This window comes from Diorhabda sublineata, chromosome X (assembly GCF_026230105.1).
Source record: "Diorhabda sublineata isolate icDioSubl1.1 chromosome X, icDioSubl1.1, whole genome shotgun sequence".
Classification (NCBI taxonomy): Eukaryota; Metazoa; Arthropoda; class Insecta; order Coleoptera; family Chrysomelidae; genus Diorhabda; species Diorhabda sublineata.
The window spans coordinates 3,086,399-3,103,639 of NC_079485.1; the positions used below are offsets into that span (position 1 = coordinate 3,086,399).

At 30.5% G+C, this 17,241-nt stretch overlaps 1 protein-coding gene across 1 annotated transcript in view; it reads right to left on the bottom strand.

The window, feature by feature from the left end:
* LOC130451624 (zwei Ig domain protein zig-8-like) overlaps positions 1–11,620 on the bottom strand; it is a 491,142-nt gene extending 479,522 nt beyond the window's left edge. The window contains exon 1 of the mRNA XM_056790766.1: positions 11,194–11,620. Coding sequence (XP_056646744.1) covers positions 11,194–11,248 — 55 coding nt within the window. The 5' untranslated portion in view covers positions 11,249–11,620. The remainder of the gene's footprint in view (positions 1–11,193) is intronic.
* Positions 11,621–17,241: the final 5,621 nt, after the last annotated feature.

Below are 17,241 nucleotides of genomic sequence, written 5' to 3' on the forward strand. Positions count from 1 at the left end.
AAGCATTTATTGAATTATGAATTAATGCAGTCGCTACGCACATTGTCATTTACGACTCATAACTTTCGTTGAAAGTTGATTAAACGATAATGATTACTTTGCACCCAGTGTCAATAATCTATTTCTCTTTCAATGTTTGTAAGAGGCTTATATAATCTTTTGGCGAACGAAACGTAATTTTATTGAAGATGATACGTTGCCAATAGCCGACAATATATAATTATAATCAAGATGCCGGTGTATTCGATGAGGTTGATCATTGCAATCGATTCTAATAATAAGCTATATAGATAATGCATTTAAATATACAGTATTGTGCAAATGGAAGAAATAAATTCGTCACTTCGTCAACCAGCGACTTAAAGGAAAAATCCTAAAACCCGAAAGGATACCTTCTTATTTTTGACGTCATCTATGTGAGCGTGATGACGTTATCACTAAAATTTTTAAATGGAAATGTGTATGTGGTAATACATTATTTGAAAGGCCTTTTAAGGCCATATCAATAGCTCTAAGTAATTGATGTTTGTACTTGTTATCTAAATAACAACTAAAATACCACGAGAAAGAAGTACGTGAGCTCTTCTCTAAAATTCCCAATAACTTAAGGAGTTATTTGTGTAACCTCAATACAAATCCTATCTTTGAGTTCAATGATATTTTGTGGTCTATTTTGGTCAACTTTACACTCAAATTAACCTCATGAAAAGAAATCAAGTATCCTTATGAAAGGAAATCGAGAGGAGTCAAATCAGGTGACTTAAGTTGCCATTCTACTATTCTTCTGCGACCTATTTGAGACGATGTGCGCACAAAGACAGTATAGTGTTGATGCGCGCCATCTTACTGCAGCCATAAATCATTTCTGTTTGGAAAAAATCGGTTAAATTCGGGGAGCAAGAATTTTTGGAGAAATTCTAAATATCGAGAACCTGCTAAGGTTTCTTCTAAAGAGGATCGTACAATAATCGTATTATCTATTATTCCCGCCCAAACATTCACTTTCTATGGGTATTAATTACAGTACTTTTGCATCCAGTGTAGATTTTCCGTAGCCCAGTACCGATAAGTATGACGATAAACATGACCATTAAGTAGATATTATATAGCTTCATCAGAGAAAAGAACCTTTTTTACAAGGATCGGATCTCTTTTATTTATTTTTTTTTTTTTTTCATTATAATTTCACAAAATTCAACTCGTGTATCAAAATCATCTTCCACTTACTCTGTAACTGCCACTTTTTCTTCTTTAGCTTTCTAAGAACTACCTAATGTTTTTAATTGTACTTTAGCTGAAGATAAAAAAAATTGAGAACTAAATTTTGGGTTCGTTGTATTCAATTAATATTACAATTTATTGTAATAATAAAAATTTATTAATTTTTGAAACAAATACAAACATTAATTTATTTAATAATTAATTAATTAATATTGATATAGCTGAATAGGTATTTGAACGCCCACATTTCCATTTAAAAATTTTAAAAATGAAGTCAAAAATAAAAGGTATCACAATGTATAGCTTGTTTAAAAATAAAAATAGACGGGTTTCAAGATTATTCCTTATAGTCGCCGGTTACGAAATAAGAAATTTATTCTTCATTTGCACCATTCTGTATAAACATAATGTTGGTATACGCTTCCTATTTAATTCACGATGTAAAATCCCATTCCAGTACTATTTAGATTCATTATAAGTAATTTTTCCTCAGATCCCTTGAAACTTGATCGAAGTCAATTTTAAGACCTACATGTGACCGATAGATAGTTAAGACGAAACGATGTGAAGACATTTAATACATCAACATTAGATAAACGGTGTTTTCGACACATTAATAAAATTGGCGAAGATAGATCGTCAACGACGAGAAACAAAAGCAAAGATACACCTTACGTTTCTCACCTCACTGATTACAAATTAGGAGAATAGGATTGATCGCTTTTTGAGTATTTATACGACATGGATGAGGCGGAAAGTAATTTTTATGTGATTTACGAGTATATCAAGTGTTCACTCTTATGTCAAAATTGTTGAATGAAATACAATAGGATTTGATAAACTTTACTATATTAGATGAGACAATTCATCCCAATTATGTCTGAGAATCATTACAATGTACCAAAGAAAGAGTTGAAACTGAATTTCGTAAGCAGGTTTTATGTAAATGTTAAAAGCTACTAATTTATGCAAAACAGTGCTTCTCGAACGTCTAATTTAACATTGGTAAAACTTGTAAAGACTCATAGCTTGAATCAACACATGGCAAATACTAGAAACGATTATAAAAAAATATTTCGATGATGCCCTAACCAAATTAGTTCCTACTCTTAATGAATTATAATATACTATACAATAAATTTAGATGAATAAAATATATTTGCTCTTTCATTGGGAGATATTAGTTTTTGATACGTACCTTCAAATAGTTTGGCATTGTAGTAAGATTGTAGCAGACAACGTAAGTAAATGAACGGAACTACCTCTTCAAATAATACAAAATTTTCCAAAACAATTATCAAGAATAATAATTGAATAATGAATAATTAGTAAAAGTGACAGTTTGTGTAGTAATTTGTATAAGTGATCTAGGTAAGCATGTAAATACTCGCATTGTCAGTATTTATATAAATATGTGATAATAAATCGAATCCGGACGTGAATTTCGACACAAAAGGAAAATGAAACAATTTAGTTTCCTCCTCTTTTTTTCCAGAATACCAATCCATCATTCACACATTATATCCAACACCGGAATATATTCTTTCAATACCATATACTAAACATGTAATATCTAAAGAATTTATCAAAGATACATCAATCAGTGTCTCCATTTCTAGGTGTCAAAATCTATATAGTGAAATTGTACTAATAAATTTTTCACAGCTTTTTGCGTTAAATTATCACCTTTTTTGTTTAGTATTTTCAATTTTAAACACAAATATTTCGTCAATTTCATTTTGAATGTTTCGAATTTTGTGAAAAATATTTGTTTGCTTTCTGTTCTTTACCTTTGAGGAGGAACAGTTTGATGAATTACATCCCAAAAACGAAAAAGTTCTCGTACTGAATTGTAAATTAAACGGATAATCAGAGCGTGCGGGATCTTTAACAAATTTTTAAATCTTACTTAATGCTCTAGTATCCCATTATTCGCGGGTTAACAATTCGTGATAAAAGATGTTCTGCAGCACAAGCTCAAAAATGATTAATAATTATTTACCTTTTTCATTGCAGAAATGAAGCCGGGATCATACGGATACTTAATATTTTTCACTCTAAACATTCACATAGAAATAAACAAACTTTTTATACACGAAGCTCAACCATTTGTTAAAGGAGACGCTGATGTGAACTTAAACCTAATGACCCTTTGAGAAAGTGGAAAAACTTTAAAAAAGTGTACGATGACAAATAGTTATTGTTTTAAAAAAACAACCGTAACCCAATAAACAAAATTTAGAGTAAAAGCTTTTCATATAAAGAAAACTCATTATATCTTTAGCTTAGTAATATTGAATACAACGTCATGGAAAGTAGATTACTGAATGAAATATCTTTATCCGGGGTCCTTAAAGGATTTATAACCAGAAAGAATATCCCTGTGTTACTATATTTATATAATAGGGTGGATTCGTATCAATGAAATTTTATAAACACAACTAAAAGCAATTCGATGTGTTATACAATGACACAATGTTAGCTGGGAATGAATGTATAAAATGCCCTAACCAGATTACATAACCTTAAAAATGCTGAGCTAGGTTTGATTCACATTATCGTGAATTTTATGGTCTATGGATAGACTTTCTTTTAGCAGACTAACTTGACAAATAAATCCGTTTAGTGCTCTATAATGGACACAGATGAGCTACAAAATAGAGCATTTATAAACTAAGGTGGCATAATGATCAAAACTCCAACAGAAAAGTCTGTTAGTAACATAAAAATTGAAATTTTTTTAATGTGGTGCGCACAAAACTTTTTGCTGATTTCAATAGGTACTGAAATAAAAATTAACCAGTAAGTCACATTAGAAAACCACAATATCTAAAAGCTGTATTGTTGCAAGTAAAAACGTAGATTCTTTTTGAAACATGAGAGACAAATTGCATTTTTAATTTGGATTTAATACACATAATCTTCGAGTATTACGCATAGAATGTAAAAAATTTAATAGATAATTTGAGAACGTCGAATCAGGTACAACTAAAATGAGAGAAGATTTTTTTAAATTATATAAGACAACTGAATTTAGATAGATTGTGCACTAATTTATTCCATATCTATCATCATAAAATTTGATAGAATTAGTTTGACGAGCGAATTACTAAATATGAGAAATCTTATTAAACTTCGTTTCTTTCTTCTAGAATTATGGTCCTATGGAAATGGATAAAAAATTAGATTTGATTGTTATGAGTTGTGATGTTTTTTTGGAGGAAAAACATCGTCGTATGAAAGACGAGATTTGTAGAATGAAAACCCGTGGACTTTGCTCTCTAATAATGCATCATCAAGACATGGGAACGAATTACGAATTTCTGACAAAAATTGCTGAACCATTAGGAAAAATATTATAAAACTTGGAATATTGGGGAATTTCTCTAAGCTAATTAATCTTTGGTTTTAAGTCGCATACATAATATTAAAACGAAAGTGTAAACTTAGATAATTAATTGGAATATATTTCATGAAAAAATGAATATTTGACTATTTCTGATTTATTTTCAAAATTTGAATAATTCTATTAGCAAGTCAACTCAACAATATCAAAAATGAATCAATAGATTTGATTTTTATATTTTGCACTAGCAATTACTCAAATTTAATAGTTAAAAGTAATTTTTTTTCTTATTTAATAGAATCATCAGTTAAAACTAGTTCTCCCCAGGAAATACTACTATTTAGTGTTATGCTTTAGCAACTACTTCTCGTAATTTTTTGTTTTACTAATCAGCATATGGCACAAATTTTCTACTATATTACAACCAGCAGATTCTATTCCTTCAGTCCCAAGTTTCCAAATTAATCTACCACATCAAAATTTATATAATATATTCCTGCAGATCAGTTTCAAGTAGTATCAAACATCTTTGGTGGTAAATGATTATCCTCCATTACTACAGTTGACGTAAAAAATTTCGATCGCAGCTCTAACCTCAATAGCATCTTTTGATCTCTGCTCATTTCATAACATGCGTCTAGCTCCATGTCCTTTCGGCTTCGTGACTTTGGTTTTAGCAATTACCATTTGTGCTTGTTCTTTTCCGAAATATGGTACTCTATGATATAATAATCAATTCATTAGGATCTATGCCGAAGAACCTTGCGTCTGATCTTCGCTTCATGGAGATGCATAGTTATCTATCTTGATTTGGAGGTGAATGTTGTGTCAAAAAAAACGTCATCCTCACTATCTGATTTATAAGTCGGATCATCAGTGTAAGGGGTTTGTGAAAACTAGTTTCCCCTGGTCAAAATAGAATTAATTCACTGTAAACGAGTTTCAAACATAACATATACTTTGATAATGTTAATAATGCTCTCCGTGAAAGTTTACCTTACATTTTATTTATTGCATTTTACTGTTTGAGCCATTTAAGTCAGGTTCTGTGCCTATTCAATTGATTCTCATTATCCTATTTACTAAGAGCTAACGTCTTAATAAAATAAAACGAAACTATTTCTTGTTTTTCTGATTTCAATCCAACAAAATGTGCGCAGTGTTACTTTTTAGTTATTTTGACATTTTCTATAACTAAATAAACAATAATTACTCAATGTACTCGACATAGTTTCTGTAATGTAACAAATTTCCTTTTGTATCCCTTTTGCAATAAATAATAAAAATTTCACTTCGCCAAAAATACTTATCGAAAAACATTTTTCTCGGCATATTCCCATTTATATATCATAAAATTTTCCAATACGTCTGATTATATGTGAAAATAAATATAAATAAAAATGATCAATTCATTCGTAATCAGTTGAAACGACTATACTATAATTGAAGATACTTGCTATGAACAGTCTTTCTTGTAATTTGATAAAGGTAAACTTGGAAAGACTAATCCAAACTTAAAACCAATGGACACGTACAATCATAGCGCGGTTATGATTTTATTGATATTTTGGTAATAGTATCCGTTCAATAGTAACAGAAACAATTCTTTTGCGAATAAAGCTGCAAGCCGCCAATAAAAAATATCTTTTCCAATGAATTTAACCAAAAAAAACAAAATATTCAATATCTTTTATTATTATATACAAATTCTGTATACTAATCATCCATTAATTAAGAATTTCTATCTATTACAAACTATTAGTAAACCACGGGTGGTTTTTGTTGTAAACTTTACATCAATGGAATATAAAAACCATAACGTCGTTTTATGAAAAATCTTTTTGTTATTCAATGTTCATAGATAGTGATAAAATTCAATTATGCGTAATAATAAATAATTTCATTCTAAAGTGCTCTTCTTTAGAACAAATAAATCCAGTAGCTTGAAGAATTGCTTGCTAATACTCATATCTCTGACTTCGTGCAGATGGTTTCAAAAAGAAACTGCCACCAATTATTGTAGATATTCACACCAATGTTCCTCATACTCACTTTTCCAGTACATACAGTACAACTTATGCTCATTAAAATACAATGACTTCATATAAAGAAAAGAATTGTGAACCAATATGTGCCAAAAATCCAATAAGTGTTATAGAAATTATTAATTCATACTAACACATTCCAAAGATAAAGTTTTGCTCTTCGTATTTGATAAAGGATCAGATCTATTTTATTTGGATGACAATAATGGTCTTTCAATATTCCGTAGATCAAAAACATCCAATATGATAACAAAAACGCAATCAAAGCTCATAAAACTGAATATATTGTAGCTATCTAGTGATGTATATTGAAATATATTGTAGGGGTGTAATTCTATAATCAAAAATTGTGTCACGCTCAGACAACGATTTAAATACGCGTATTTCCGGTTCCGCGGAGTAACTCCGTAAGTCGAAATATTAATGTAATAAGCATTTTGATAAATTATTTTCTGTAGATTAATGATGTATCTATCAAATATTCAATTGCCGTTAAATGCACTATTTTATCATAACGACTCGATTTTTACCGTTTGATGTATGTAGCAGTGTGATTAATCATTCCCGTAACAACATTTTATTATACCTGAATAACTGAATAATCACTTGCGTTATTATAAACATTATAATCGTCAATTTGCTACTTTTTTTCGGTTTAATCAGTGGCGATCGAGTAATTACAGCCAACATATCTACAGTTATCTTTATATATGAATATTGAATTGCTGGTAATATCCTTTTATCTTTAAGAAATATAGATAAACGAGTATTCATTTCTCATTCATAATCATGTTTGCCAACATAATTTCTTCGTAGTGGGTGAGGATATATAATAACATACATAACATATACAAAACATTATATAACTTTTCCTAAAAACTAAATCATTCATGAGAATAATTCAAGACCGAGTTATAGCTAACAAAATAATCAAACATACAGAGACAAATACAGATGATGGCTAAAGTAAAATATATGAAACAACATTGAAAACGTGCTTCAGTCTTTCCCAAAAAGAGTATCTAGACAAACAAAACACCTTACAGCAAAAGTCTCACAAATACAAAATGAAATATAAAACGAAAATAAAAGAAGATCAATACTATAAATACAAATCTTATTCAGTAAATGGAAACCAAGATTCTACAGTGGGACCAATCAATTATAACAAATAAAATAAGCAAAAAATAATAAACCGAATAAAATAATAATAGACGAAATGAATTAGACTGATTAAACTAATAGATTTCACACATTTCCTGGACCCCAACAAATGAAACACATTAATAGAAAAAATAAATAGAAAAAAGGTTTGAAATTCAGGTAATCCCAATACCTCAATAAGGAGTTATTACCACTACAATTATTAAGTGAATTGAAGAAACACAAATTGTCAGAACATAATAGTGGAAATGTATTTATCAAAAATATCACAAACATGGACAGTGAAACAAAAAATTGAATATTGCGAAAGCTATATGAAATGGTTGTGGAAATTTTAAAACCCCTCTACATTTTTTACATTAATAAACATTTTTTACATTAATAAACGCAAATATTTTGTCGATACGTATAAAATCCAATTACACAAAAAAGCGTCAAAATTTCCTGATACATTGTAATCAAATTACACCACGCAAATCGTTAAAAGGAAAACGAGACTGAACTGTGAGGTGAACAAAAACTGTATTGCGCCCATAATGTTTCCGTTGAATATTTAGGATACGATGTGGTTGTCGCTTCGGAAAACGTGTGTAAAGTATCCTTGATACATGTTAACAAAACAATGATTAACCGATATTCAATAAAATCAAAATTCAATTTCATTCTAGCAATTGTATGAAGTTAGAAAATGTTTCTTTGGAAACAACAATCAGAAAATAATTATCTTCTCTCAACGAATCGAACGTTATTGTTGACTAAATATATCAATTGTATCATTACATTGTGAAAATCACTAGATGAATGACTTAGGACGAAGTAATGTGAGCTAACTAACCGATATAGATGATGATCAAATTCCTCATGAGCACAGAAGTTAACTGTCTGTCTCAAAATGAAGAATGAAAACTTAGTTTTTATAAAAATTCACAAAAAAATGCTCAAGTTGGAATTTCTGGAACCATTGGTGGTATTCATACTGAACACACTGTTTCCACCCCCACTACACCAATACTCTCAATTACACTGTGCGACACGCGTTTCGATTACTAAGTTATCGTCTTCAGAAACTGAAGGTAAACCTAAGACGATAACTTGGTTTTCGAAACGCGCGTCAGACAGTGTTTTTGTGAGTTTGAACTGTGTTTTCAGAAAAAAGGTCAACAAAATTATTTGAAATTAATATTAGCATAGTTTCTGTTCTTATAGCTTTATCTGTGTACAGTAAATAAATATGGTAGCGTCGTAATTGGAGAGTAATAAATCAACATAATTTCTGTTGTTACGAAACGAATTGCAAAAGATATAGAAGATGGCCACTGTCTACCCGAAACTAAGTGAAACGTTGCTGTAAATCTCTGGAGTGTGCACGAGACTGGTCTTATGAAACTACAACTGAAATATAAACAGAAATTTGCAGGCATTTCAAGTTACTGTACCTTAATTTTGGTCCAGTATAACTGAACCGCCACTACAGTATTGCAGACAATTATATTCCATTTTCATTACATTTGTTAAATTTCAAACAACTAACATTTTTCCCCAAGTAATTATCGATAAAAAATCTTCCGAACGTAAAAAATTCGAAAATAACAAAGTACCTACGATATTTTACGCTCTCAATTCAACAGAGCGCGCGTTGAATCCTTAGTGTTTCGCCAATAAAAGGGTATCCTACAACGAATAACTAAATTTTTTGAATAAGTTGAAAGTAACAGGAATGAATTAATTGACCATACAACATACTATAATGTAAAAAAGGTTAGCGTGATAGATAATATGATATCAGTTGATTTGAATTAATTATCTCGATTAACATATAAATTATAAGAACATAAATTGAAAACACCCCATGCTTCTAACATATAAGTGAATGAAAATTGTTGTATTGATGATACCTTTTAAATCCTTTCAAAAATTTCGTTGTGTTATGTGACCACAACACCAAAACAAAATTTCTACAATTGAACAAGCACCGAGGAACTATTTTGAGTATTTGCTGATTTGCATGAGTCCTTATACTTAAGGTAAATTGTTTGAGTCAAATTAATGTAATCATAAAGTAATGAAAATGGCATCAAGATACCAGCTTCGAAACCAAGCTGGATTTGAGATGAAGTAGTAATATAACATGAATCACAGCACTAGTTTCCCTCCCTAAAAATATCTAAACTACCATCTCTCATGTCCTTATGTTAATCATCTCATTCGCCAATTCGAAAACCCTTATCTTAACTGATTCTTTCAGTAGTATTTTCACTTTCCAAAACGCTCTCATATAACTTGAGAAAAATAAATCAATTCGCAGTCTAGAAAACGTCGAGATAAAAACAAATTAATAGTTTTTATGTGGGCTCCTCAACACGTCCAAAAAACAAATAACATTTCACGTAACGTGATCGTTCTTGTTGGAATGTAGTGCGTTAGTGGACCAATTAATTGTATACTTGAGGGTTCTTCATCTGAACAAAAAGTATCTTAGGATGATTCTAGATTATATGCATACTCTAAACACTTTCTTAGCAAGTACAAAGAATACTGAAAAATGCTTGCGATCTAAGATCCGGCAAGCCCAATACAATTGGTAAGTCTGCGTCGCACTATCTCCGATTTAAATTTACAGCATTCAAAATTGATGAAACATCGAAAGAATTACAGCAGAGAAATGAAAAATGTTAATGTGGAAACTGAATAACACCATAAAGTTTTGGTAATAAATATAGAACATACATCTAAACAATTGGTAAGTTATGGTACTCTCCAAACTATTTCGACAATCTCCACATTTAGATCTCTCACAGTATCAAATACTTTTGTTAGTAGTCTGTTCTTATTGGGCAATTTCTTAAGGCACTGCTTAAAATAACGTATAAAGTACAATGGGGGAATGTAGTGGAAGTTAACAATAACAAATTAAAATATGCACTAGTGTTACCGTTAATCATTTTAAGTATATTCTATACTATGATATAACAAAGATTTTTGCCATTTTACATTTTTAAAAATCTATGCTAAAAAATTATTTTTCTCCTCTACATTTACAATATGCTACGGATAAAACTAGCCCATGACCAACATAGAGAAATCCTTTTCTTAGCAATCTGTGATTAGATTTGTCTTTTTAGAAACTGAAATGCGTTTATCAAACTAGATTCTCTCGAACAATACCAACTCCGGTTCATTAAATGAAGTAACATTTTTGCGTTTTTTTTTTTTTAAAGTACATAAAGCCAAGTTTAAGTCATGAAAAAATTCTATGAACCAGACGACTCCATAAATCAGATTAATTCAGTAAGAATTCCTCGCTTTAAAATCAATTATAAATACAACATTATAAATTTTCATATTTGAAATATATTGATTTATAGTTAATAATTTATATTCAATAACTTCTGGACAAATTAATCGAAGGAAACTAACCTGTGCAAAATATAAACAAAAAAGAAGTTAAAAGTAATCTTTGTTGTTTCTCCATTCCTGATGATTTTCTTATCTTGTATTCCAACTACACTATCATATTATCACAAAAACTAGATAAGTATTTACACCTATTTTCCAACTTAGCAAGATAACTAATTATTATTTGAAATTTCACTTATAGATGTATTACAATAAGATCACAGAGATAAATCTTATCAATTCAAACACTAAAAACAATCACTATTATTTGCATAATGTCACCGCAAATTGTCTTCAATTCAGAATTGTGATATTTATATTTATGTTTGGGATTCCCAAAAAATAGTCAAAAGCGGCATCCTCTATCAGGAGGCGACGACCGGGAGCGCGTGGCGTGAAAGCAAAACATTTTCCGCGAGGCTTACGTCGTGACGTTTGAAAATCGAGTGGCGTCGAGATGCCTAGCTCTCCCTAAATTGTCAGGCGCTTGCGTTAGCCCCGCGATTCTATTATAATTATTGTTGATAACACAGATATAATTTTGATAGATTGTTGCACCTGATGCTTCCTGTCGGAGCTGTCGCTTGTCAGTTACAATTTGCTCTTTTAACTCGATATTCATTCAGTAGGTAGAGAAATGTAACATATATTAAATATATATACATATATATATATATATATATATATATATATATATATATATATATATATACAGTGCTTTTCAGATAAAAGTATCCACCTTTAATAACTTTTGTAATACTGGTATTTAGAAAAAATCCAAAAACACGTCAATTTATGTTGGAAGGGGCAAGCATTATGGCTTATTTAAACTTACTGGAAAAGCTACCCCCTCACCCCTAGCAGCATCCCCTTTATTTTTTCATATTTTTTATGTAAAATTTGAATACTACTCTTTGAGCTGATTTCAAAAATGTATAATACTTGTAGGTTAAAGTGGTTAGTTTATGAGATAAACAATTTTTCTTTTAAGAGCACAAATTTTACTTATTATTTACTTTCACCTTATTTGCCTGTACTAAAATGGGTTGTACAACAGTTCAAACTCTTTAATCTCTTTAACTGTGCTATTTATTATGAAGTTACAATAAGTGTTCAAAATGAGTACCATTCACTTCCATACAATGGTATAATCTATTTTGAAATGCCTCTCTGACATTGCTTAATACGGCTGGATTTAATTGTCCACATTCATTTTCTATCCTCTCGTAAATCATCCAGAGATTCTGGTTGGGTAGCATAAACTTTTGTTTTTAAATACCCCCATAAAAAGAAGTCTAGGGGTGTTAAATCCGGTGACCTAGGTGGCCACTCCATCATCTGCCCCCTTCTACCTATCCAACGAGCGGGGAATGTTTCGTTTAAAAATTGTCGGACAGGTATAGCATAGTGTGGGGGAGCTCCGTCTTGTTGAAATACCAGTAAATCTTCGAAAAGGTTATCATCATTTTCTATTATTGTTGTAATACGTGGGTCAACCCCTTCCCTGAGTAACTCAAGATATGATTCACCATTTAAATTTCCGTTGATGAAGAAAGGTCCGACAATGTGGTCACCTAGGATACCACACCAAACGTTTAACTTTTGGGGATGTTGTGTATGGAATTCACGCATAATATGTGGATCACTTTCAGCCCAATATCTACAATTATGCCTACTTACTAAGCCATTTAATGACCATGAGCATTCATCAGAAAAGCAAATATTGTTTAACAATTGTGGATTGTTATTGATAATTTGCGTCATTGATTCGCAAAACTCCAGACGACGATCAAAATCATCTTCATTCAACTCGTGCACCAACTTAACTTTGTATGGGTGGTACTTGAATTTATGTAGAACTCGGAAAACTGTAGAAGATGAAACACCGATCGCTCTACTTATTGTTGACAACGATTGGGGTTGTTGAGCCTCTAAGCTGACTTGCCCTAAAATTGCCACTTGGATTGCTTCGTTATTTACGAGTCCCTCTCGCTTATGCACTTTATTGCAAACAGACCCTGTTGTGGTAAATTTCTCCATCAGTTGAATTACATACTTATGAGCTGCATGTCTTCCGTCATGTAATTCGTTAAATATTCTAGCAGCACCTCTTGCACAATTATTATTTTGGTAGTATAAACCTACAATTTCAATTCTTTCTTGCAAAGAGTAAACCATTTCAGAGAAACAAAATAAATAAGGTATCAAATTACACTATCAATAGTGACTACAAATTCTAGTTGACAATGTCAAACTTTAATAAAAAGTAGAGTTTTTTGTTGTTTGGATTTTTTAAGTAGATTAAATAGCACAGTTAAAAAGATTAAAGAGTTTGAACTGTTGTACAACCCATTTTAGTACAGGCAAATAAGGTGAAAGTAAATAATAAGTAAAATTTGTGCTCTTAAAAGAAAAATTGTTTATCTCATAAACTAACCACTTTAACCTAAAAGTATTATACAAATTTTACATAAAAAATATGAAAAGTAATTTAATAAAATAAAGGGGATGCTGCTAGGGGTGAGGGGGTGGGGCTTTTCCAGTAAGTTTAAATAAGCCATAATGCTTGCCCCTTCCAACATAAATTGACGTGTTTTTGGATTTTTTCTAAATACCAGTATTACAAAAGTTATTAAAGGTGGATACTTTTATCTGAAAAGCACTGTATATATATATATATATATATATATATATATATATATATATATATATATATATATATATATATGTATACATTTTCTTTAAGCCTTTACCAAAATATGATATTGACACTGACAATTTGCTTATTTATATTGATCTGTATCAATCAATCTATATCAAAATAAGGATAAAATCAACTTAGAACTTTGTTCCAATTATTAGAATTTACAAAATAGAGCTATAAATTATACTTAAATTATTTAGATCGTTTTTATCATTTAAAGCTTTTTCTGCATTAACGAACCGTGATATATCAAAAAAACATAAATGCAATTATAAAGATTTAAAAATTCTTGATCTATAGATCAATATAAATAAGCAAATTGTCAGTATTAATATCATATTTGGATACAGACTTAAAGAATTAAAAAATATAAAAAGTTATTCATGGCTTGGAAGAATTAAACGAAAATTTATTTAATATGGAAACAATAGAAATAACGAGCAGTTTAGATAAATTAAATGATTGAAGATATACATTCACAAATACAAATTAAATATATGAGCGTGTACATATTTGTGTACCAATTCGCTATAAATGAGTGATAGGATTGTTCATTGTTGTAATAATTATTCAAACCATAATTTTTTCCTTAATGAAGCTACTGGTTTTCAGAAATAAGAATAGGACAGATTTTTCACATTAGTGGAACATCCATAAACAATTATCACAAATACCAGAAGACTTCTTCAACAAGTTATAAAACTGTTTGTAATAAAATTTATTGTATCCGCTCTATATGCAGTATTACAAAAATGACCAACAATTCAAAACAATCGAACGTTCTGGAATTCATTAACGGGAAGACATAGAAGAACATAATCAACATCAAATAGTGAAACGCCCGTAACTTCCTTCCGTATTACTTTGAAAACACGCTGTATATATGTAGCCGGAAATTGAATATTGTCTCGTCTCTTTAGCTTAACTTCCAATAAAAGTCAATTTTGGGAAATTCCATTGGATCTAATATATTATGTAAATCATATATCTAATAAAAAATATCACAGTGGCAACGTTCATGGAATTTAGATAATCACGAACGGAATAATAGAAAACTTAATATGGGATACAGGGCATTACATATATTTTCAGGAGGTACGCGGTAATACCACGATTTCTACACATTATAACACAATCAGCAATTATTCTGAAAGAAGATATGAAATGCAAATGAATAATTGTGTTTAAATACTTTCCATAGATACTGGCGGTATACAAGAAGCTGACCACAATATTCGTCGTGATTTATTAAACCGCCAATGAAGTGCAAACGGTGTGTAGTACATAAAATTACTCAATTGCAAAAAATGTGGCAAAACGAGTGGCAAACAACGAAATTACGCGAGGTGAAACCTTGGTCGCAGTCAATCAGCGAAAGATCACTCCCAGTTAAATTAAGTAGGTTACGAGAAGACAACACTAAGCTTACGCACAATTATTTAATTATAAGTTAACCCTCAAAATAAGTGAGAGAAAGAGAAAAACTTTATTACTAAAAAATTGTACACAATTTGTAAACAAAAGCTTCTAAAAAACTAAGAAACAAACATACGAATAACTAAATAAAGACGCACACGTCATAGGTGGTGTTATTTAGTAGAAAAGGCTGCAATGTATGTGAAACTTGAGTTTTCGAAAAGTTGTCATATGAAGTGCCGTGAGATTAGGATTGATTCAAGAGCAACTAGTATCGTCTGCAAAAAGACATATTTTACCACTGATTTCTAGATAAGCAATATAGTTGATAAATAGAAGAAACACAATAAGGCCTAGTACTGAGCCTTGAGGCACTCCAGATTGAGTTGTCCGGGTCTTCTGGTTAACTGCCCTGTTTCTTAGTAGCGAATAACAACTTTGGATATGGTGCTTTGTTGAACTCCAATTACCCCGGCGACGTATCTTTGACTGCGGCCATCTTGTATGAGCGCGATGATTCTAGCGACTTCTTCATTCGTCACATGTCTTGTTAAACATTGAGGCACATCCATTATTAACAAAATAAATTTAAATTCTCACTATACAATAACACAATTTGCTTATAAAGTTCTCGATCTCAATGCATTCTCCAAGACAGAAATGATTTACTCGAGCATTTTTGCTTCCAAAAAAATTTGTAAGAAATTGTGATATTTTTTTGCCCATGATAAGAAACCAGAAATATCTATTAAGTTGATACATATACAGATTGTCCCAAAAAACTAAAATTAAATATTAAAAATATCCTAAAATACCAGTGAGGCGATAATTGCAATGGATTGTACAATATTTTTAGTTGGTTCGTCATTAGTCAAAATAAACTGCATGGTTCACTCACGTGAAAACATATCACGTATAGTTGTCCATGAGAAAAGCATGATACTTAAGCCTAAATATAATCCACAAGAAGACTTAGTTTGTCCGTGCGACTTCTGATTGAATTGAATGGCAGATTTGTAGAAAACATAGATTTTTGGAAGCAATATATTTTCACCATGGAACTTGCTATTAAAAATGCTGACTTCGACAAAGTCTTTTATTAATTTTTTAATATTTTTGGCTTTCATTTTACGAATTTAAACGTACTCGTTCTCAGTATCACGAGTTAATGTAGCAATTGTTAATACTCAACAGAGGTCAAACTATTATACAAATTAAATATTTCTGATGATCATTTTCGTAGCGGGCCGTACGAAAACGTTGAACAAGCAAATTTGTTTTTAAATAATACGGTAGTTAACGAAAAACCCGGTAAAAGTATATAACAAAAATTAAATTATACCAATTATTGGAAATTTTCTTTCCCACAGTAATAATTCAATACAATCCTTCTTCCTTCTTCCTTCTTCGCAATTGTTTATTTATGAGACAGACTGTTGGAATTGCTAACGAGAATATCTCAAAATCATATTTTATTTCCAATATATTCATCTCCTATAGCCACCATTGACCATAAACAAAACCATCTTATTGTGAATCTTGTTTTTCACTCGTCAGGATAAACAAACTGAAATCTCTAGTGTATTTTCTAGCGATGACCAGTATAATGGCCAAAGGAAAGACGATTTTTTATTCCATCTATGAATTATTATGAACGAATGAATGTTTTATAAAAAAAAGCATTTTTTATAACTAGAGAACTAGAAATTTCGGGATTTTCCGAATGAGATGTGTGAAAAAGCGACTTCACCATATTATGTGCTTATGTTGAATACTTGATAATTACACAATAAATGGCGTACGGTGCTGTTTGATCCATCGAAAACGATCAAATGATATAATAACAGAATAGAAAAGTATTAATTTGTGAGTTTATGGAGTATATTTATTTGCGCTACCACATCAAATAATATTAACTTAAGCAATCTCTTGGTTCTGGTAACAGTACT